Below are 23,060 nucleotides of genomic sequence, written 5' to 3' on the forward strand. Positions count from 1 at the left end.
AAACAATATTTTACTGAATGAATTTCACTACAACTCCTTAACTTATTATTCATCCATAGCAAACCACCCATAGGATTGAATATCCAACAATCAAAATTAATTATACACTGGTCAGTTAGCAAAGAAATAAAATTTCTTGGTATAATCTTAGCAGAAATCCTGGACTGGTTGTCACATTAAAATTTTGTAAGCATCTACATTCTAGGATTTACTTATTAAAAAAATGCATGGAACTGCATCCCCCAGCATTTTGTTAACTGTTTATTATGCATACATACCTACATTCTATGACTATATTTGGTATTTCATGTTGAAAAAATACTTCTCCAGAAACTCTCTCTGTAACTCCAGAAAAGGGAAGAATAATTGCCAGAATTATAAAATGGGTGGGCCTACCCTCGAGTTAACATGGATAAATATGAAAGACAAAATATAGTTTAAGGCATTTCTTTATTGACCTTACACTAATGGCAACCCTTTCCTAACATGCCAATCATTTAAATATTGAACGTTATATTTTAATTTTACAAATCGAAGTTTAACTTAGAATTCGATTCTAAAAATTGCCCTCATGAAATTTAAATTATTGACTCCCTCATGTTTACTGATCTTGGATTCTGTAATATTTGTCAAATCCCTTCCTGAACTATGTACCCTAAACGATCAAGAAGAACATCAATACTACCTTCCCCAACAGGTTAAATAACAACCAATGTGGATGATATACATGCAGAATTGTTGAAAAATTAAGGTAATAACGTGAAAGACTGATTATTTGAAGCAGTATATTAATTAGAAACATTAAGGCAGAAGGTTTCACGCAATGCAGACCCATTAGCATACCTTAAGTAGGAAATGGAATTAAGTAGTTAAATCAAGTTATATCAGGGCAGACTTGGTAGAACTTATACATAATATCTTGAATAATTAGCGAAATAATTTCCATCACAGATGTCACGTGAATGAAATAAATAACTACTTAAAAATAAATGAAGAGAAGAACTCAATTCCTGATAAGGAGAAGTAAGCAGAAGTGAATCATGCAGAATGGAGAGGGAAATAAGTAATCCAGGGTTGGACTGGAAAAGTGGCCAACGAATAATTCATTCTGAAACAAGGAATACATGAAGGTAACTATTGAATATCTCAAACATGGCAACCTGAGGGTGTTAGATTCAATACTTTTTAAACCAAATTTGTCTTGTCAGCATCACAATAGGTTCCTTTTCATAAGGAAATAAATGTATCTAAGTAATTCAACAACAGAAACAAGCGTATATGGTCTAAATCACTTTTTATGGCTATACTTGAACCTTCCCTTCAACTCAAATCATTAACACCTTACCTGCCAGCATACTTGCAAACAAGAGGCTTACATCTACATATGTAATATCCTGCAAGCCAACTTCGGGTGTTTGGCAGGGGGATAAGCTTATGAAGACTGCATTTAGGAAATGATTAGGAAGAGAAATAGTATGATTATGCATGTACCAATAATAAACGAAAACATTTCTTCTATGAAAATATCTAGCATTTATTTACAGAATTTTCAAAGTCCAGTACTTTAATTTTGGTCCTCTAAAAAGGCGTTCATTAAAACATTATTAATATCGCAAATTGCCTTTTTTCTCACAATAGCATTATCTAATTTGTCTAGCTCCATGCCAACGAAGAGGCCAAAGTGCTCATTAGAGGTGTGTCTTCTTTTTGTATCTTCAAGGGCACTAGAGGCTCGCTCCAGGAACTGTCTAATATCTGGTTCTTGGCCCCTCTTCTTTGCCATACGGGCTGACCCAGTAGTGGGTGTATCCACCTTGTCCAAGGCCACAAAATCTGTTGCTTGCCCCTCTGATGATGAACTCATTTCCGCTACCACACAGCTACCGTTGTCAAAGGGTGATATAACTGGGCTCTAAAGCAAATGAAAAGAGATCATACTTGAATTCACTGAACCAGAGAAAAATAAATGGATGCAACTGAACACCACAATAAAGAGTAGGAAAAATCATTTAAAGGCATTACAGCCCTTCAACATGGTAATGATCAATTATATCAACCACATGTAATGTTGATAGATAAATATAAATATAATGACCATCTGCTGACACTAACAACTAGCCTCAATCAGGAATTCAGTAGTATAAGTTGCCAGACTAATCTGAGGGATACCAACAAACTGCAGAGAATAAGTGATGACATTGGGACAATAAGTGCATGACAAAGATACAAGGTTCAAGGATTAAACTTGGTGATCTGGTAGGTTTTGGGGCACTTAACTGAAAATTTTTGGCATAATATCAAGTACACAGATATAAGACAGATATCAATAGTGACTGATGCACAATAAATGTTTAACAATGTCAGACACAGTCATGAGGATAGAATGAAATTGGTCCAGGACTGAGATATGGTCCATTGGGGGAAGCTGAACTCTGACTACCAAACAAGAATGCATCCAGGGGGAGAGATCATACTTGAATTCACTGAACCTCAGGAAAATAAATGCCCTGCCCCCCTACCAACATGGAAAATGTTTCATTGTGAATTTATTGTATGACATTATGTACCACCTCCCTCCACAATTGTTCAAAATTAATTTTTCAAACATATATATATATATATTTTTTTTAATAATTTCCACTTTTCTCCCTTCCTTCATTGGTTCTAACCCCTTCCCTCATGAATTAGAATTCAGGAAGCTATTCCCATCCAGTTTTAAGCCGGAAATGCCCTTTTACCCAAAAGATTGTGTAGTCTAGATTTAGAGCAGGAAGATCAACAGAAGACAGTACTTCCACAGTTTAAATTGCAGATAAGTTAAGTAAACTTTTCAACATACACAGTACTGTTGGACCTCGAAAAAGCTTGTTATAATATTCCAATAGTAAACACAGTGGGAAGTGGAAATTACTGAAACCAACATAAATGCAATGAAAGCACAGGAGAGGTTTACATGAAAGTAGCACTGCTAACATAAATGTATGTCTGCACACAAATTACAGATGGAATTAATTAACAAAGGGGAAGTCACATCTTAGTCCCTCCTTACTGAATTAGAATATGGCAATGCAAAGCACAGGTCATAGGCTGGTAAAGAAAATATAGTAACCTGTCGTTGCTTGTTACAGAAAACTTTTTTCGTGCTCGTCATTTCAGATAAAGGGTTTCAGCCCTTGGGTTTCAGATAGAGAGGGAATATGGGAAGCTGAGATATGAATAGAAATGAATGAGGATCAATGTAAATAGAGAAATGGAAGCTAATCATGGGAAGACAACATATTTTTTTAATATCCACTGTATGAACGTATATAAAATCTAATTTCACTGAAAGTCATGAATGGGACACTTAGTTCAATGACTACTCACCTCACAGCTGCTTGTAGACCCATTGTCATTACCCACTTCAACTAGGTTTGAGACACTCTGCCTGGGCATACTGTGCCTCTCCAAGAATTGCAATGCATTATAGCACCACAATGTGGGCTTGGGGATGTCATCCAGGCCAGCTCCACTTTTCTTCCCCTTCCTCATCTTATTTCTTTCAGCCATAAATTGGGTCCGGAGACCATTAATTTTGGCCCTAATATCTTCCTGGGATGTCCCGGGTCGCACCTGAGAGTAAAAACAGGCAGCATTCATAATTTGAACAAAACTCAAGAGGCGATATCGAAGAAGAAATTGCTTCACAATTAAATGTAAACATTTTAATGTAAAGAGACTTAAAGAGTTACTACATACTAACAGTCATGGAGAGGGACGATTGGCGATGGTCGCCCACACCTGATAATGCTAACGAAAAGCGAATATTATTCTATAACAATTTAATCGTCAACTTCAATGCATTGAAAGATATAATACTGAAATAATTTACTTACATCTGCTATAAAAGCAGCCATCTCCTTCAGGGCAGTATTCCTCTTCTCCTTGTTGTGGTAGTCAGGGGATGATACCTCATAGAGGCACCTATTTTCTTCGTATGCAGTAATTAGAAGCTCCACTGCTTGCCTACTCCAGGAGGCCATGTTGATCGTTGTAATGCGGGACGATGAGCAGGAGAAGCAAGTGGCATTCTGGGAGGGCCAATGGTCGCTCGCTATTGGCTGAGAGACTTCAAACTGATTCAATATTCGAGAATTTTTAGAACCGTTCAAGACAAGAGAAATTTGATTGCGAAGAAGCCTTCAAAGAGGTTTCAAGACAGCATGGCCGCTATCATGACGTTTCAATGACGTCATGTCCATTCGAGAAACCTTGATCAATGAATCTTGCTCAGAATTTGAAGCAAAATTTGACCGTGTGAAACCGGCTTTACAAACTAAACCAACTCCAATTCCCTCCCTCCGACATTCTCCTCCTTGCCAACTACCTACAAAACAGGAAATTCTGTGTCGCCGAAAGTATGGTAATCTCTTCCCTTCGGCCTATGGAAGCAGGTGTTCCACAGGGCTCATTTCTGAGTCCGCTGCTATTTACACTATACGTCAATGACATGCCAAGCACAAACATCACAACTCTACACATGTATGCTGACGAGACTGCAATCGCAGCCACGTCCCGTACAGGAGACGCAAACATTCGGAAACTCAACAGGCATTTAAATCTTCTTCACTCATGGACAACATCTTGGAAATTTGAAATAAACGCAACAAAAAGCTCACACCTACACTTCTCACGACGACAGAAAAACTCTCCACAAACAGCCCCACACATTAACAAGAAACCGATTCCAAGAGCTTCCACGCACAAATTTCTAGGCGTTCTGCTAGACGGTAAGTTAACCTTCACCCCACACCTCAAATCCGTCACCGCTAAAGCCATCGGAGTCCGGCAGGCAATCTCTTGTCTGTGTACCCCTTCCACCCCTCTATCCCACCAGTCAAGAGCACGACTTTACAAATCAATTATTCGACCAGTTGTACTTTACGCGTGTGAGATCTACGCTAAGAACAGAGGGATCCGTAACAAACTTGAATCTTTTCAAAACAAGTCTATCCGCCACCTTTTAAAAATCAGCAAACTTATCCGTATGTCCGACGATCTCTCCGCCCATAACATTCCCAAAATGAATGATTTTATTTCCTCCCTAGTCATTAAATTCAAGTCCAGGCTGAAGAGCACGAATAATACACTACTTACAGACATATGGGACTACGATCCCAGTATCCATACAAAGTATACACTGCCTCATCAAAACTCTCTCCTATGAGTCTTTCCTACTTCTTCTAGTTTAAGTTCAGTCACAATTTTATTCACCCGGTGCGTAACTATTAAGAATAATTTCACTACTTCACAAGATCTTTTGTTTGTTGCCAATTAGCCCAACTGGCTCTCTGTAAAAAAACTCTTATATTTAGTATGCATATGTCTGAAAAACTGTAAAAAAAATATCCAAGCAGTGGTTAGAAAAAAAAATATATATACAAGAAAAAAATATTTAAAAAAAATAATAACAAAATAATTATAAAAAAGAACATTAAAAAAACGCAAAAAAAGACTGAAAAAATTGAAAAAATATATATATATATAAATATTTTATTATTAAAAAAAATCCACTACAAGGGGAAAAAAAAAGAAAAAAAATATATACTATATTCCATAGACTATGCTTTAGTATTTCTCTATTTTATAATATTCATGTTGTGGCAATAACAATGTCACCAATTCTCAAAGTCATTCTATTGTATTTTCAAAAAATTTAAAAATTATGCCATGTCTACTGTTTAGTTTGTAGATTATTTCTAAATATAAGGTTAGATTTAAGTTTCTTTTTTCTCGCGAACAAAACACTACACAGACAACGATACACACAAGCCATTACGATTATTACTATGTCAACTGGCTGGTTAGGGTGAGCAATCGCTCACCGGGACAGCTGCAGAGTTCGCGCCTTCGGCGCGGTGAATCCATGTGCAAAAAAACACTGGCAGCGTATTCCAAATGTGGTCTAACGAGGGAAAAGTAGCTACTTTCTCTCAATTTGTCGTCGCACTTTCCTAATATTCTTTTAACAAAACCCATTTTTCGCGTGGGCTGATATGTTTTCGGAGTTGAACCGAGGTCCGCAATGTCAAAACCGCCCTTATTTGCAAATATACTATAATATTGAATGATCGTCGAAAGTTTTATGTACAAGACTTCCCAAATAAGGAAGTAAGACAGAATCTTTTCGGAGAACGAAACAACTAAGAAAAGGATAGATGCCGTTCCCACGCCCTGTTAAGTTGGTGAGGGGAAGGGAGTGGGAGGGAGCGGGTTTGGGGGTTGCTCGTGACCCTGAGTCATACCCACGAGGACTGAGGCACTGAGGTATTGTGAGGGGGACAGTGGAGGGGAGAGGATTTTAGAGAAGGGGGTTTAGGTTTGGAACTTCTATTCCTCTATGGAGGGGAGGGAGGGGAATTCCAATTCACCCGCCATCTCCTGGAATATTTTGGATACTCGTTCTGAATAGCGTCCCGCGCGCCAAAAATTTATCATTTCCTGCTCAGCTTTCGAAGGGTCAACATATACAGAGTCGTTGTCTTCTGAGGATTCATCGCCTTCGTATCGCTGCCATCAACATTATTTAATGTCCCGATATCAGTGCTTGTAGGAGTCTGAATCCCGCCTGAGTAAGTTCATGTAACCATTTTTATGTTACGGTTGTGTTAGAGTGAGGTTAATTTCAGAAGCCATATCATTTCATTTGGTATTTCAATGGTCATGATTCATGTGGTATTCAGTTGTTCGTATTAATGATCGAGCTCAAAATATATATGATTGTTAAGGTGTAGTGCTTATGAGTTTTTTCAATAGTGATTAATTACAAATTTGAGATTGCTTGTTTATGCGTAGAACAATTAGAAATTACGCTTGAGTGGATATAAGGGCCATTCTGAATACTCTGAGCCATGTTCCAAACTAAGGTGATTGTACGAAGATTTGGGTACGTGAAGATGACCAGGGGCGGATCCAGGATTTCTTTCTGGGAGGGGCACAAGCAAGGCTGTATCCAGGATTTTGTTCAGGGGGGGGCACAAGGATACCTTGTTATACAAAACGAGCGAAATTATAATGGGACCGTATTAAAAATCTATCATATTTTTAAGGGTCTGGGGGGGGGCACGTGCCCCCGTGCCCCCCCCCCTGGATCCGCCTATGAAGATGACGTAAGTACTTCTGAAGGAAGTAGTGGACATGAGTAACGAGAGTGTTATTTTCATTTTATTTGCGTGTGCCTGAAATCATGTGTTTCCATGATTAGTGAAGATACGTATTCAGGTCATTGATAGGATGGTTTGTTAGAGGCATGACAATCTTCAGGCTCATTATTATCATGTCTTCATGGCGAGTGTTATTAACCTTCAATAGACATGAATCGATTCTCAGGCTATGTTGTATGTATTGTGATACGGACTTGTCTGATGTATAGTACCTTTTAATTTCTCCAATGTTACGTACGTATCTGGAAAGGTTAGTTATTAGTGAGAGCTAGTAGTAAATGTAACATCGCACTGTACGAATACCTTATTCTAGGCTAATCTGTCAATTTAATACACCTTTATGGTATTTTAGAAAGGAATTACGGTACTTGATAATAAGGAAATGCTTTGAATTGATTCGCTGGTATAGGGCTGTCATTGATTGTAAATTACTTGGTGGATTAGGAATAAGCTATTATCTCTTGCCCACGGCGTAGATAACCCATATTCATTCTTAGACCTGTAACATAGGTACGTCTAGTTTGTGACGTTATAATCCAATCCTTATGGCATTGAATTAGCACTGCAATGACTATTTATGTGCCCTGATGACATTATAGTCTAGATTTTATATTAACTTTCCAATTCGTCTTACCATAGCATGTAAGTCCACTATACATGGCGAAGATGATCATGTGAATGAAATCATTTGACGTCTAAAACGGAATAATTCGTGAATGAATTGTCACAATGACGATCATTTAGTGTATATCAGAACTAATTATTTATTCCACTTTTCTCGGATGATGTCGTGAATTATGGCATGATCATCCACCGTGTGAAGCGGCCTTAGACATAGCTATGATTAGCATTATCATGTGATGAAGAAAGATATTGCCTTTGTGTGTGTTTTTTGATACTCCATTTTATTAATACACGGCGACCTTTTTTCATTTTCTGGATTCTGTCGTGCCGATTGAGCTGCAGTTATCTAGCCATACCTTCCTGCCTGAAGTTAGCTTTCCTGAACAGAATCGCCATAATCTCCAAGTGGGTATCACTATCAATTCCTTATGATTATGGATTTTGTGCTACAGTGTGTGGAACTTTTAATTTGCACTCATTATTGGCCCTGGTTTTTATTTAAGCAGTTAGTCTTTCATGTGTGGTGTCCATTCTGTTTGGTGAAATAAATGTTAGGTAATGATAATGTTGACTAATTAATGTTTTGGTTTGTGGATGGCTTCTATTCTCTCTCTCTCTCATGTCTTAGTTCATTGCATTTACAATGGGAAAAATGCATCCAAAATCTAGATTATTAAAATACCACAATCGTAGCGTGGCTTTATCTTATCACAGTGGGAGGTTGGAAGTCTAATGTCTTGTTGTGAGTGTATTTTTAAGAACCATGGTGCTTGTGACAGTCAGTTGATAAGCTGTGTGGAGAATTTCTCCCATCTATATGTCGGTCATTCAGAAGTATGATGGCCCAGTTGAAGCCCTAGCACAAGTGTCATGTTGATTTTTTTGTGTCCTTCCAGCATAGCTAGTAGTAGTAATTAGTTAGTATTTGAAAGTGGTTCAGTAAACATAGTTGGCCGTTAATAATATTATTATTGTGCAGTTATTTTAAATGATTTTTTATATAATTTTCCTAATATTGAATAGTGTCACTTGGGAAAAAATTGTGCACTACATTCTCAGACCTATGATCGAAGGTTTTAAAGATTAAGTCTGTTATTGTTATTCATTCTATTGTATTACATTAAGGTGGTTTCTCAAGGTGAATTTTAATTCGAAAAGTCATTCGAATAATCTTGTGAATGACCATCATTCACCCTGTATTAGGTAAATTCCTGGTATTTGAATGAAATTTCAGGTGTGTTCCAATAGGGTGGTTTCCTATTGTTTTTTTATTGCCTAAATCGAAATATTATTACTCCTGGAGTACATATTTCATGCTTTTAGATTTTTAAATGACGATATTTATTTTTCTCAATTAAATGAAAAGTGAAAAATCTCAAGCGCGCGAAAATGCGACGCGTAAGTAGGAATGATGGGAAAAAGTCCGTGCGACGCATTTCTGGTTCCCCCTCCCACCTTGTGCAGTGACCTTGATCGAGGCTCTTGAGCGCTGATAGGATGCAGGATGCTAGAGGGTAGCTGAGTACCTTGCTGGCTGGTAGCGCTTGACTTTAAAAAGGTTTATTAATACCTCATCAAACGAAGAAAACTTTCCGACCTTAGCCAGTTTTAATAGGTGATTATTAAGACATGTTTCCCTGAGCTCTGTGCCTCATGCATGCATTGGTAACCTCAGACGATGTATAACTCCTATCCTCTCGTGTAGAAACTAGGTCCCTGTGACGTCACGTGGAGCGGAATCGCATGGGTGCATATCTGGCCTTTTTCAAATGAGGATAAAATTTGACCCTTGCCATTCGTCTAAACCGGTATTTCAAAAACCAAATAATTTGTATATTACGAAAACACTAATGGTGGGTAATGAATCGCAATCAATGCCTTTCGTTTTCTTTGATGAAGGAGACTACCTTATTTGCTTGAAGGATTTCCTTGAATGATATTAGCGTGCGGCGTCCATCTTGCTATTGGCATCCACCTAGCAATTTTAAGATCATGTATAAAAACTTTTGAAGTATAGTAACTCATGCTAATGCTCAAATAATTACTATTAACGTTGAAAGTAAGTGAATTCACCTACATCAATTCTCTAAATAGGGTTATTTGGAAAAAAAACATTCTGAATGTTTAAAGTTAAGATATGTTCTTTTTCGTCTCGTTTGCTTATATATTTTTAAAAAATTTACAATAACTAAACGATATTTAATGATTTGAATGCTTAACTTTGGGCTGAGAGTCCCAATTAAACCCTTCCACTTCGATTAATTTTCTGTAAATTGTGATTCTATCCTCTATTTATTTTTCCTGTGGTTCTTCTTCAAATGGTAGGTAAAAAAGTAATATTTTGAAATTTGTAATCAGCTTAAAACTTTGAAATAAAATGTGATTATTAAACATGGAGAACTTAGCTGTCGCTACTCGCATAACATAATTTTAATCCTTCGAATTCATCATGTTTCATGAAATATTAATTATTTATATAAATATGAAGGTGAATGTTTTAACATTTGTTAAGCTTTCGACATAATTATATTGTTCCTCTTTATTTGTGTCTTTGTTATAAAAAATTAATTCCATTGTTCACTAGGAAGATTCATTGCATGTATTTTATCATCTGTTGTACTAACTGTGGTTGAATATGCAATTCAACAGACAATGGACAGTCAAAGTACATTGTAGGAATACACGACACCATTCTAGCCCAGAATGTACGTACGATGTTGAAATCCTTGGTTTTCGAAGATTGACGTATTTTATACGCCACCACGCCCGGTCCATGGTCATCAAATTTTATTTCAACCTATTTGTTAATGGAAATTATATTTTGGAATGGTCCTTTTAGCACATAGGTACTGTGTAAGTAAACTCCCTTTGGAGTAAAGTGAATTACAAGTGTTCGAGAAATGTGGCATTTTATAATCGTTTTGTGTTCTTATTAATTATGTCTGCATGCATGTTGTTGATCGCCGCAAACTTTTAATGGCATGTGCTCTCGTTAGAGTGGTTTTTGTTTTTAATGTTGAAGTTGATTAGTATAAGCAAAGAAAAATAAACATTTTGGCACACACCAACCCTTGCTAGTGTAGTCGTCGTATCTCCGTGTTTGAAATGACACTGCTCAATTACCTAAACGCCATTATGATGATTAAAAAAATAGTCTCCTCTCTATGCTTGTAGCAATTAAAACTAGAGAAAAAGATGACGCCTTTTGATCACAATGAAGACAACAAAATATACAGCCTTCACCTAGCCTCGAACCCTGGTCCCCCGGGTGATAGCCATAAACGCTAACCACTACCCCACCCGATCCGCCTGGCAAGTGATGCGATATCATGGAACTATACGCGGCTTGCGAAAAGTACCGCATGAAAATTAATTAATTACAGCCAAACTAAGGCCCATTCAATGGAACCACTACTAGTTCAGGGATGTGTTCACCATTCCGAAGGCCATGAAAAATACGGCATTGAAAAAGGCGGAGCAAGTTTCGTGGTCTCCCCTTGTGAGATGAAATTCATTACTTAATAATCCAAATGGTTTTGCTGTGAATTATATCTGCAATGACTATTTGTCTGCCCTGATGACATTGTTGTCTAGATTTCATCTTAAATTTCCAACTTTTCTCATCATAGGATGACAACATATTACACAGTTGTAGCTGTGTATTCTGTTTTGTACAAAGAGGAAAGATACTGCCAATGCGTTTGTTTTGTGATACTCGGTTGTATTAATACATGGTGTGTTTCTTTCCTTTTCAGGATTCTATAGTGTTGGTTGGGCTGTGGTTATCTAGCCATCCCAGTCTGCTTTGACTTAGCTTCCCCGGACTGAACCTCCACCATCTCCAAGTGAGTATCATAATCAATTTATTATGAATATGGTGTTTGTGTTGCAGAGTATGGCCCTGGTTAATTGCAGTCATTGTTTTGTTTTGGTTTTTATTTGAAAATTAAGTCTTAGCTTCGTGTTTGCTTTAATTATTGGCAATGTAAATGCTAGAGTGTATTGATGTTGCCTGATGAATGTTTTGGTTTGAGAATGGCTTCTGTTCTCTCTCTTTGCCAAGTTCATTGAATTAATAATGGAAAAAAATGCATCGTACAGTTTTTATATGTCACAATTAGGTATATTATAGCTTTTCTTTACCATAGAGTGGTCTGAAGTCTATTTCAAAGTTGCCATTTTTTCACAATGATAATGGGGCTTGCGACAGGCAGTTGAGTAGCTGACAAAGATACTCTTCGTAAGTGAAGTCAAGAAAGAAGAGGAAACCTTTTTTATTTGAAAGTAGACTATTAGATAGGAATACTGTTGAAGGGTTAGTTTAAGGGTTTTGACCATATATGCCTGGGTTTGAGAGAAAAAAGCATTTAAAAAATGAAAAATGTGGTTACGTTGAATTTGAATAAAAAATTTTGATTTCAAGGTCGATTTAGCCAAGTGGTAGTGATCGCTTTTTTGCTTTGAAAGACCAGAGTTTGAGACTCTGCGGCAGTAATGTTTTTCTAGTCTGCCACTTTCTCCATTTTTTGTAATGTCTCATAATCAGATGTTTTACATTTTTTTAAATAAATTAACATTCATGCCACTTGTTAACCCTTGCCTCGAATTGCTGACTCTGTTACCAAGATTTATTCTAGCGGGAGTGATAACATTGTGTAGCTGGCATTAAAGTATAGTGAACTCATTTCCAAAGCAAATATCTTAAACATACAACCCGTCTGAGAAAAGTTTCTCCGGTTCCTCCTGAGGGAAGATTTTTACCCATGCTCTACCTATATGATCAAGTTTGATCACTCCGAGTGCTAAACGTTGCTATTGCTCTTCTAACATTTGTTTCTGTCCAGTAGTCTATTTAACTTGGCAATTGATAGGAAATGCCTTTTTAACTTTATTTATGTTGCTTAATAACTTTTGCCCCATGTATTTTGTTGCCAAGGTCCTATTCAAGTGGATTCGATAGACCGGAGATATTGAGTTCCAAGTTAAAAGGCTAAGATATTCTGTGTAATAGGATTTTGGAAAGGACAAAAGAAATGTTGTTCTCAATGGTTGAATAGTTGAAGAGCTAGATGAATAGATTGAAGTTCTTGTAGCATGTTATAGCTAGGACAGGAGGTTGGAGTTCTGTCGTTATGCTTAGTTGGAATTTTTAGTTACCAAAAAGCCATTTTTGGCTACACTGCAAACCATTATGCCCTATTCCAACCAATGGGCGAAGTATGCTTTCCTCCCTCAAACTTACTCTTCTCTCTTTTTGAGAGTCATTCTTTCCTCACATGTATTTATGTGCCTAGAGCTTTCAAACAAGCTGTAAACGCTAGGGAATGAATTGTCGATACATGTGAACTTTCAGTTACCCATACTATGCTACTTGGCCAACTCAAAATGGTTCATAGCCCGCACTGGTTGACGTCTATGTCCATTTGTTGGTCCTGTTTTTAGTTTTGCTCATCAGCTAGTCTCTTTCCTTTTCTTTTCCATGGCCTCTTCAGACTACCACTTTCCTCCACTCTTTGCTTTTTCCTGCAGCAATATTATTTGGTTTTCTCATCCTTTAATCAGACCTTATGCCCGTGAGAAATTGTTGTGGCATTAAAAAGACCATTAATTGGAGTAAATACCTCCATAATATAATGCACAAAAGTATAAAATTGAATAATACTGAAAAAAGCTCTGCCGTCTACAATTTTCCAATCTTCATTCATTATTTGGCCCCTTTATATCATTCAAGGAATTTGAATGAGAATTGTCATAAAAAACGAAAAGCACAAAATTGAAAAGCAAGATGGTCATTATATAAAACTGCTACCTGAGCAATAGCATTTGTGTTTCCTTAAGTCTTTAGGGAAACCTATTTCCCTCCAGGTTCTAAAAATAATTCTATTCTCTACTAACTGTGAGGCATACCGTGCGTATAATTGTGTGCTAGTGAGGACAATGCATAATGCGCGGTTGTATGGATTTGTATTCTATCCTCACATGAGGAAATCTCTCTTTTCTCTTGAAGGAGGAAGATGGAGTTCTGGATTCGTGAAATAAACAGCCTTACTTGCGTGTAAAAATATGCATCGCATGGTAGCATATGGATGTGCACTTTGGTGTTATAACTTTTTTGCTGCTTATCGGTTCTCATTCCTCATCGATTAATAGTTCATCATAAATAAAACTTTTTGTTTGTCCCCTAGGAATCAATATGCAATAAAAATGTATTGTTGCAAATGTATGGCTTGAGAACATATTTTATAAAACTTGAATTAAAACCTTCTCATAAGTTACCCAGATTTAGAATACACTATAGAAACATTTTAAAATTCACTCTCCAGTTTCTTCACACACTAATGGACTAAAATCACCTCCAGGCATAGACAATAAAAACTTAAGGAAGCAGTTTTCCTGAGGCCGAAATGGCATACTGCGCTGTATGTGATTGATTTACTTTGGTCACTCTCCCAAGAGCCTCCCGAACAATTTTCTCCTTTCTGGAGAGCGTTCCTTTTTTATCCCCCTCTACGGACACCCGGTCTGATCAATTTTAATTATGAAATCCCAATAACAGTTGGAGACACGGCTTTTTGTTGGCTCCTGGAAGGTCGTTGCTTATTGAAATATTTCTTCAGCTGGCACTTGCTTGTTCAGTGACACGTATATTGTTATTTATAATTACACGATTAGGTATCTCCTCTTGAAATTTGCAACCCATGTAGCACTGGCAGTGAATTCAAATCCTGGAGATGTGTGCTGAAATTACGCTGAAATAGCCTATTCTTGTAAAGTCCAGGTCATCACCCAGTTCACTCTTGTTCCTGGCTTCCACAAAGTGATAGTATACCCCTCTGCCAATCACTCCAAGCTTGTAGAGTTTTTTTCCCCCTGATTTTATATTTTTCTCCCGTATGGAACCTTGGAAACTCTGGGAATACAGTATGTTTAAAATCATTTGCTTTGGAAATGAGTTTCCTTCACTTCGATGACAGCACCACAGTTTCATCCCTCCTGCTTGGATGAATCTTGGCAATAGGAAGAAAATTTCAAAGCAAGGGTAAGTCAGTGACATAAATGTTGATTTAGTTAAATAAATGTAAAACATCCGAAAACAAGAAATCTGAAGAATATGGAAGAAATTTAATAGAATGTAGAAAATGGAAGACTGGAAGAAATTTATTCCGGGTCTTGAACCCTGGTCTTTCGAAAACAAAAATGCAGTTATGTTACCACTAGGCCAAATCAATCATGAAACAATAGGCAAAAGTTTTTAATTAAATTCCATGTGAGTGTATTTTTAAATTATTAAATGGTTTTTTCTCTCAAACCCAGGCGTATGTGGACAAAACCCTACAGTATTCCTATCAAGGTGTCTACTTTCAAGGTGTCTGGCTGGGGCCTTTGAATATTTAGTGAATCCCTTGCGTGGAAAGAGTTTTGAAGCCATTCTTCATCTTTAAACCTTGGAAAATTCTATGAAAAATAACAATTTTTTAAGACAGAGTTCAGAATTTCTCAGCTTATAAAATTTAGTAATGTTCATGGGCTGTTTTTTTTCTCAACCTATGTACACAAGGCAAAGTGATTGATTAGAAATTGTTCCATTGCTAAACATTGGGCACACATGTTGTGTCCTTTGGACTGATTTGCCTCGGTGGTTGAGGATCTGGTAGTACCTGTAGACACGATTTACTATGCATTCTTCATAGGATGTTGCCGCCCATGATTTTTAATGGATTTTTACCTTGCCATGGAACTCATCGCCATTTTAAAAATGCTTCTCTCCACTACACGTCTTCACCTCAGCGTAAAGATGAAGTGGTGAATAGATGGAGGTAATGGGATCACCAATTGAGCATGACAGACGGAATCTTTTAAAAGCTGCTATTGTCCATTTCAACATATTTCAAGGTTACACAGTTTGGTAGTCCCATGGTTAAGTAAAGTAACATAATATAAGTATTGGTGCTGGGGTGCCGACTTACAAAAAATATTGGGGGTACCCAAACCGAGTTCCCAAACTCCATGAAATTTTATAAGTAGTGAGTGTTATGTTTTTAAGCATTTTAAAAGAGTCATATGATCAACATTAGAGCCCTCATATCTCGAATCTTGACATCTGGACACTCAGGGAAAAATCGACAAGCCTGACACATTTTTTCTCACACCCATAATGAATTATTGAGGGGGATTGGGCCCCCTCAGGCCCCATGGAGTTGCCGCCAATGTAATGGTGTTTACAGGGAAGACAATTGATAGCTAAGGTAATTTGCATTTCTAAGAGGAGAGAAGGTGGTGAGGAGGAAGACCTGGCATAAACATACATTCCATGGATAGCACCCAGTGGAATAAGACTGCGTTTCATTTGATGAAATAAATATTACACTTGAGTTGCCCTCCAGAAAGAAACCTAGCAAAGATTGATAGTGTTCGAGGTATATTTCCACCGCTGCCGGTGTCGCCATCAAGTTGTTACTCAAGAACATTTAAGCCGTGTCCCAATTGGCCATTTGGCTATGCCAATTCCAGGATTCAGCCATGACGCCATCTTGTCCCAACTCGTTAGCCAGCATAAGGGAGGGAATTTAGGCGGCTAACGCGGCCGCCAGATTTAGGCATCGAGGAGTGCATCCTTCGCCCCACTTTTCCCATGATTCAAAGCGTGCAAAGCGTCTTCAGGAAGAAATCAGAGAAAGGGCATCATGGCTGTCAACAAGGGATAGTACTTGTTTGCAAGTAGTGTTGATGTTTTGAGACTTGTTCGAATAATTATTAATTATTATTTTGTTTATGATGATATTGCGTTAATAGAAGTGTAAGAATTACGGGGAAATTAGTTAAAGGAAAGTCGGCATTCATTTTAATGCTAATTAATGTTTATATGCTTCTTATATATGTATATTTTATTTTATAACTTTTTATACCCATCATATGTTATCTTTTGCTAACTTTTACTTTTTTAAATAATGGTTATTGATGTTTAAATGCTTCTAATATATACTTAATTAAGTAACACTATGTCTAAATTCTTATTTATGTAACACTTTTTTGTACATTAGGTTAACACCCGTGAGAATAAACAATTATTATTATATGCTATTGGACAAAGTCCTGAAATTGGAATCGGAATAAGTGATAAAAATTAAAATCAATAGTGTTTACAAGATGATACCGAATCCTGATTTATGTACGTAAACCATACTTTTAATAGATTTTGAAAATAATTTCCAAGTCAGGCGGTAACCATTTGAATAGACTAAATAGACCTGTTCTTAATAATACAAAACTAGAAATTAAATTGCTAAAATATAAGAAATTCGAAAAAGTACTTTGTTGAGAGATGATTGAAATATTACAAACCAATTAAAAGGAATATACGCAAACATTTTGCCACAAACTTAGCTAAAACCTCTTTAACAAAACCATACGGAACTAAAAATACGAATTTGAAAGTATACCCCTACTGTACTATTACATAAAGGTTGTCTAAGATACTAAAATTATGATTAAATACTCTTCTCCGACATCTAATACTCAAAATCACTTGACACATCACATTTTAACAATTTAGGGTGGGTTTTGTTCATCATTTGTTCAAATAATTCCGAATATCTCTTGTTTTGCATTGGCCTAGTGCCCAGTAGATGGCAGCACCTGCGTAAGGATGTCCCAATTCATGCTCCCTTGTGGTTGGCTGCCCAGAATCTAGCTGGCTAAATACATGATGCCTAATGGCTAACGAGTTGGGACACGGCTTTACTCCATTGAAAAAAATATGGTGGCACCTTTCCACAAAATTGCGACTACGACGTGTTTCAGCTCACAGAGCCATAGTTTGGTACAAGTGTTGTGTATTAAATATTGTGGAAATGTGCTGAAATTTAAAGATTTTGGACTTCCACTATGTAGCACCTGCATCCACTTGCACTTTATCACCATATTTTAAAACACCCAACGGTTTTCGGCTCGTGGAGCCGTCATCTGGTATGAGACTTGTATATTTAATATAGTGCAAAAGTGCTACCATCTTTTTTTTAAATATGTTGAACTTTGACCATATATCGCCTGCATCTGTTGAATTTATTCTGCTGTTCTAATTTCTTTTTTTTCTAGTTAAATCGTCCTATTTTCCAATTGCATCATGTCAGATCATACATTTTGTGTATATCCTCTGTTTTCATTCTAACGTCACTTTGCTCATTATTCTAGGTTCCGTAATTAACGATTGGTACTCCCTCTTGTTTGAACATAGAAAACTGTCCACAACATCTTTTAGCGTTGGTATATCAATTTTGGTCTCCAGTGGATTTGTTATTTCCTCCAAGAAACGGTTGTTGTGAGTGATTGCATTTAAAAAATGCCACTCTAGAGCATTTTCCTTTTTATTCTGGGTTGCATACTAAGCAAGATATATTTTCTGTAGTCAAGCTTATGCTAGTTGTTATGTTCCTATACTACTATTGATAACTATTATGGTAATAATTTGATATTCATTCTGTTTCTTTGCAGTCAAAATTTCATCCTTTCATACCAACGCTGAGATCGTCTGTTACTCCTCGCTGAACATTTCCACCTCACTTGGTTCCCACTGCCATCTTCCTTCATACTAATGCCAACATACTTTGGCAACTTCCTGTATTCTGAATCTAACATTTATTAAGTAGTTATTTCATAGTTTTGCAATTATGGTGAGCAACATTTCTGCTAGCGGTGCAGAGAAATATGTCGAAGAGAGGCTCATTGTCGGTTTGTTCACTGGTTCTTTGCTCCAGCATAAAGACCTACTGGGCATGTTGGAAGATGTAGATGTTCGTTATCCATGGCAAAGAACACTTTTGCATCTTGGAGTGGGACTTGGTAAAGCTGATTGGGTCGAGGAGTTGCTTGCAAGAGGGGCTGACACTGTCATAATGGATGACAGTCAACAGAATGCATTATCTTCGGCTGAGGAGATGGTGCGGCAGTTCCCTGATGATGTAGAACGCTCTAAAATTCTGAATTTGGTGACGTTGGTTCAAAGGAGGGACAAAGTTATTTTGCGTCGTCTGGAAGCATCTTCGAGTGGGAGCACTGATCATGCGACACCCGTGGCTAGCCCAGAATGTGATATTGCATCTCTCAAGTCCTCCGTGGACTCATTGAGGCAAGAGATGAAATCTCTAGTGCGACAGCTGAGCTCATCGTTGGAGGAACTCAAGGCACAGGTGTGTGGACGTGACACACTGTTGCGTTGTCTGGAAGAGGCCGTGACGTCAACAGCGGAGGATGTGACATCTATCAAGTGTGGTCTTATTGGGGAGGCATCTTTAGGTCAACCTACATCCGATCCAGCCAGAGTAAGGCAGGAGTGCGTGGAAGGCATGATGCATAGGACAAGGATAGTGTATGGGAATGGAGTTGATGGAATGCGTAAGATATATGAGAGACTGTATGATGAAGATGAATGCACTGCATGTATTATTAAGTTTTTAAGTGGGGATGATCGGGTGAAAGTGATGGTGGACTTTGAATCTGATCGCATTGGAAGGATGAAGGAGACGGTTGTGGAATTGGATGGGACTCGGTCGAATGGGAGTGATTGGATTTCATTTTGTGATTTGGAGAGTGAGACTGTATATGTGGGTGCAAAGGAATGTTCTGGTGATAGGGAGACAGTTGTTCGTTTTATGTTAGCTTGGGACCTCTCACAATTATCTCTGAAGTTAGTTTTTGATAATGAGGGGAGGCCTTATCGCAAAGGAGATGTGGCACGAGAGCGTGAGTGGATGGGGGCTCTAGAGGAGGCGGAGGAGAGGAGGAAGAGGGGAGGGGGATTAAGTGGGGGTATCAATTACGCATTGGATGGGAAGACACTGCAGGCAAGGGTATGTTGTCTGGCCGTAGTTGTACCTCATATTATTGCTTATTATGGATCCGCAGAAGGAAGAGCTAGGCTTAAGAAGCAAGCCCCTCTTCTCTTGCCCTTGTACCTCAGCAACGTGATGCGAAAACTGCTAGCGATGACAAAGGTGAGTTCCATTTTCTTAAACTTCATCATTCCCAATAATATTTCTTTTGAAATAATTTGCTTTTTATCCATTGGCATCCCTTTCGCCCCCCATTTCAATCTGAAAACTGCCAATAATTGAATTGAATGCATTTGTCTTGGCTGTCTTAGCATTTTAGTCCGCAGTCTTTATTTTCATTGCTGTGGGGTAAAAGAGAAGAAAAATAATCTACCTGAATATACAAAGTTTTTGCTTACATGGCATTCTTCATTGTATCATTGTCTTAATTAAAACATTCAAATCATTATTTGAACCTTCATAAGCAAATGAATTGTAAATCCATATGTTTAACTATCAATAGGGTTAAGAATAATTGAAAGATTAGTTCGTGATTTAATTTTCCATGGTTTCCCAAAAGTGGGCCACTTACTGGAGATGCTTGGTTTGTAGAGGTGAAACGAAACTTCAGGTACATTGGCTCATCAATCCTTAGATGTTCCTCTCATGTGTTCTATGAGTAGTTTGATTTAATGGGAGTAGGGTTTTTTAATTTTTACATATTTAAATGCAATTTATTTCAGTCAAACATTCTACTTCTCCATATTCCGAGATGCAGATTCCTTTTCAAAAGATAACTTTTTATAGCTCTTGTATGTTCTTTTATGTTATAAGTTTGAGAAGGTGACTATTCAAAACCATCAAATCTAATCTAATGGATACATATCTGAGTTAAGGATGAAATAATATTAGGAAATTGAAGTGTCTATATACAAATCCATGACATATCGATACAGTGATTTATATGTAACTTCCAAAAAATAGTGAAAGTCTTCCAATATTTTTCACTTATAAAATAAATTATTCCTGTAGATTATGGGTTTCTTTGAAGATATTTAATAATTGCTGCTTATAATTACTGCCATTGCATTTTTGTAAATGGAAGTTATATTTTATCTCCTTATGAGAAGTGACCTAATGTTGACTTTGCATTTTGTTTACGATTGCAATACTTTTCATTCCATTAATTTATATTTTTTGTTTTAGAGACGAATTTGGCCTGACATACTATGGAGATTGTGATGGAGCCAGCCCTGAAGATGAACATTATGTTTACATTCATTTATTTTCTTTAAGCCTCTGTTTTTATTGGCTTTATTGGTGTATAATTTAAATGTGATGTAGAATGTATTATGCAATCTTAAGTCATACTTTGACAAAGGTTAAAATGGGATATTTTTCCATTTTTACATGTTTTTCAATTACTTAATTACGACATTTAAGAAATGTAAATAAGTAACTTTAATTCATTTTCCTGCATGATTATGACCTTAGTCCATTTTTATTCTAGTTGGTCCTTTTCAAATTTTTACTGATGTTAGAGAAAATCATTGCAATCATTGATGCACGTATATATTTTCAACAATCACTTATCCTTTGTATAATATTAGGTGTACTCGAAATAGTAGGCATTTGCTAACTTCTTAGCAACAGTCAATTTCTCCTAATCCTCACAATTGCTGCTATTTCAAGGATTAAAGTGAATATAATGGGTGAACATTTTACCCATATCTTTATATGAAATGTAGCTATTTCTATTTCATGCCTTTGTGAGGCCGCCATTCTTCGGGTTTCATAGTATATATAGGGCCTATTTTTTATAATGGCTCTCTATTTGTCAAATCTTCCATTTGGTAAATGGGTTTGAGTATTTTTTATATTTTGTTTCACAATTTTACTTTTTCCTATATTTTCTGCAATGTTATTTGTTACTCTTGGTTTCTGTAATTTTATTATTTGTCAAACAATATCTATCATCTCTCTGCTACCTCGGAGTAACAGAGATGTGGTTCTAATGAAGTGTTGTTTTATTCAATAGGAAATACATTCACAGTAAATATTTTTGTAAGATATTTCTGAATTGATGATTTTACCTGTGCTACACCACTCCAGTTAGTAAGGCCAGATTGACCATCCAGATTTTGTTAATATGTTCCATTAGATATAAATAGAATAAAATTATTTCATTAACTAATTTGCATTAGTGTCATTATATGTGGATTTAAAAAAAAAGATTTTATAATCATGTCTGATGGTACATATTTTACATGTTAATTGTTCTATGATTATTACTTGTAATTGATAACCTAGGATAATGAGTGCATATCAATGAGCTAAACTGAGCATCTCTGAATTATTCCCTTCCGTATCTGTTGGCTTATCTCTGGAGATGAATGGCATGATATCCTCACTTAAATTATTACCTGTTCTCATTTATTTGGCATTATGTTACTTCACATTTATTATTCTTTTTTAAAAATGTCATGATAATATATGGGAGTAATATATTTATTTTTTAAGTAATTAATTCCATTATCATGTGGTTGTAACGGTAGGCACATTTTTTGTGTAAGTGAATTATTTTCTTTCGTGGTATAATATTGTATTCTGTTACAATTCCATTCAAGGCACATTTGGAGAAATAGCATTTCATTAAATGTGATATGACTAAACTAGGACTTTTTTAATTTGTGCGCCAAACTGTTGTGGAGCCTTTTCCAATATTGCATATCATGCTCCATACGGATAAAATAAATTTTGTATGGCTAAAAGAGTCAGTGTTTTATTTTAGTTTGAGATATGTATCCCATATGGTCCATCAGATTCAATTATGACAATTTTTTCTAACAAGATGCTTGAGGACCTCCTGATGTTCATTTCCTATTTGCCATGAGACATTTTAGTGCTGTGCTCCATAGCCCATTCCAGCCTTAAAATTTGTAATCCAATCGCTAATCAAAGCTAGTATTATATTTTTCAATTTTTCATAATATGGTATCAATCCATTTTAAGAGTAAAAATGATAATTATCCAGCTCATCCCACAGTCATTGGAGTTAAATGGTATTGCCTTCCAATCATGGGTTTATGAACTAGGGCCCTTTCCCCCAGAATTATAGTGCGGTAATTTTAATTTGCATTATCACATAGGTCCAGACCTTTCATCTATTTACCACACTCCCCAATAACTCGAGGCTGTTGAACAGTATTTTTTGTCTGCTGAAACGTTTCCCTCTGCCCAATGAAAGCACTGAACATGTACTGCTGTCTACAGCTTCAACAAATGCTGTTTTTCATGTTCCTCTCGGTTTTATGCCGATGGTTTTACTTTATTTTATCAGGCACTCCCCCGTTCTATTTTCACGGATGGTTCTAGTGTCAAACAGTCCTTTTTCCTTCAGAACAATAAAAAGTTTGCACGATGTAAA

The 23,060-nt window shown here is 36.7% G+C and overlaps 2 protein-coding genes across 2 annotated transcripts; one reads left to right on the top strand and one right to left on the bottom strand.

Moving 5' to 3' along the window:
- Nucleotides 1–1,515: 1,515 nt before the first annotated feature.
- On the bottom strand, nt 1,516–4,301 carry LOC124172316. Its single transcript, XM_046551755.1, has 3 exons — nt 3,876–4,301; nt 3,367–3,612; nt 1,516–1,912 (listed from the first exon to the last, which is right to left on the bottom strand). The coding sequence occupies exons 1-3, from the start codon at nt 4,020–4,022 to the stop codon at nt 1,565–1,567; spliced, it is 741 nt and encodes a 246-aa protein (XP_046407711.1). The 5' UTR covers nt 4,023–4,301; the 3' UTR covers nt 1,516–1,564.
- A 3,846-nt stretch (nt 4,302–8,147) lies between these two features.
- On the top strand, nt 8,148–21,408 carry LOC124172290. The gene is made up of 4 exons (XM_046551717.1): nt 8,148–8,231; nt 11,582–11,671; nt 18,318–19,816; nt 20,840–21,408. Exons 3-4 carry the CDS (start codon nt 18,494–18,496, stop codon nt 20,873–20,875), a joined length of 1,359 nt encoding a protein of 452 aa, XP_046407673.1. The 5' UTR covers nt 8,148–8,231; nt 11,582–11,671; nt 18,318–18,493; the 3' UTR covers nt 20,876–21,408.
- Nucleotides 21,409–23,060: the final 1,652 nt, after the last annotated feature.

The sequence above is a fragment of the Ischnura elegans genome, assembly GCF_921293095.1.
Source record: "Ischnura elegans chromosome 13 unlocalized genomic scaffold, ioIscEleg1.1 SUPER_13_unloc_1, whole genome shotgun sequence".
Classification (NCBI taxonomy): Eukaryota; Metazoa; Arthropoda; class Insecta; order Odonata; family Coenagrionidae; genus Ischnura; species Ischnura elegans.

Bases quoted from the DNA above. Each gene is read 5' to 3' on its own strand.
- LOC124172316 (XM_046551755.1), bottom strand. From the start codon at position 4,022: ATGGCCTCCTGGAGTAGGCAAGCAGTGGAGCTTCTAATTACTGCATAC. The intron at 3,613-3,875 runs GTAAGTAAATTA...TTTTACTCTCAG, and splicing joins TGGCTGCTTTTATAGCAGAT to GTGCGACCCGGGACATCCCA. The intron at 1,913-3,366 runs GTGAGTAGTCAT...CATTTGCTTTAG, and splicing joins GGTCTACAAGCAGCTGTGAG to AGCCCAGTTATATCACCCTT.
- LOC124172290 (XM_046551717.1), top strand. From the start codon at position 18,494: ATGGTGAGCAACATTTCTGCTAGCGGTGCAGAGAAATATGTCGAAGAG. The intron at 19,817-20,839 runs GTGAGTTCCATT...TTTTTGTTTTAG, and splicing joins AACTGCTAGCGATGACAAAG to AGACGAATTTGGCCTGACAT.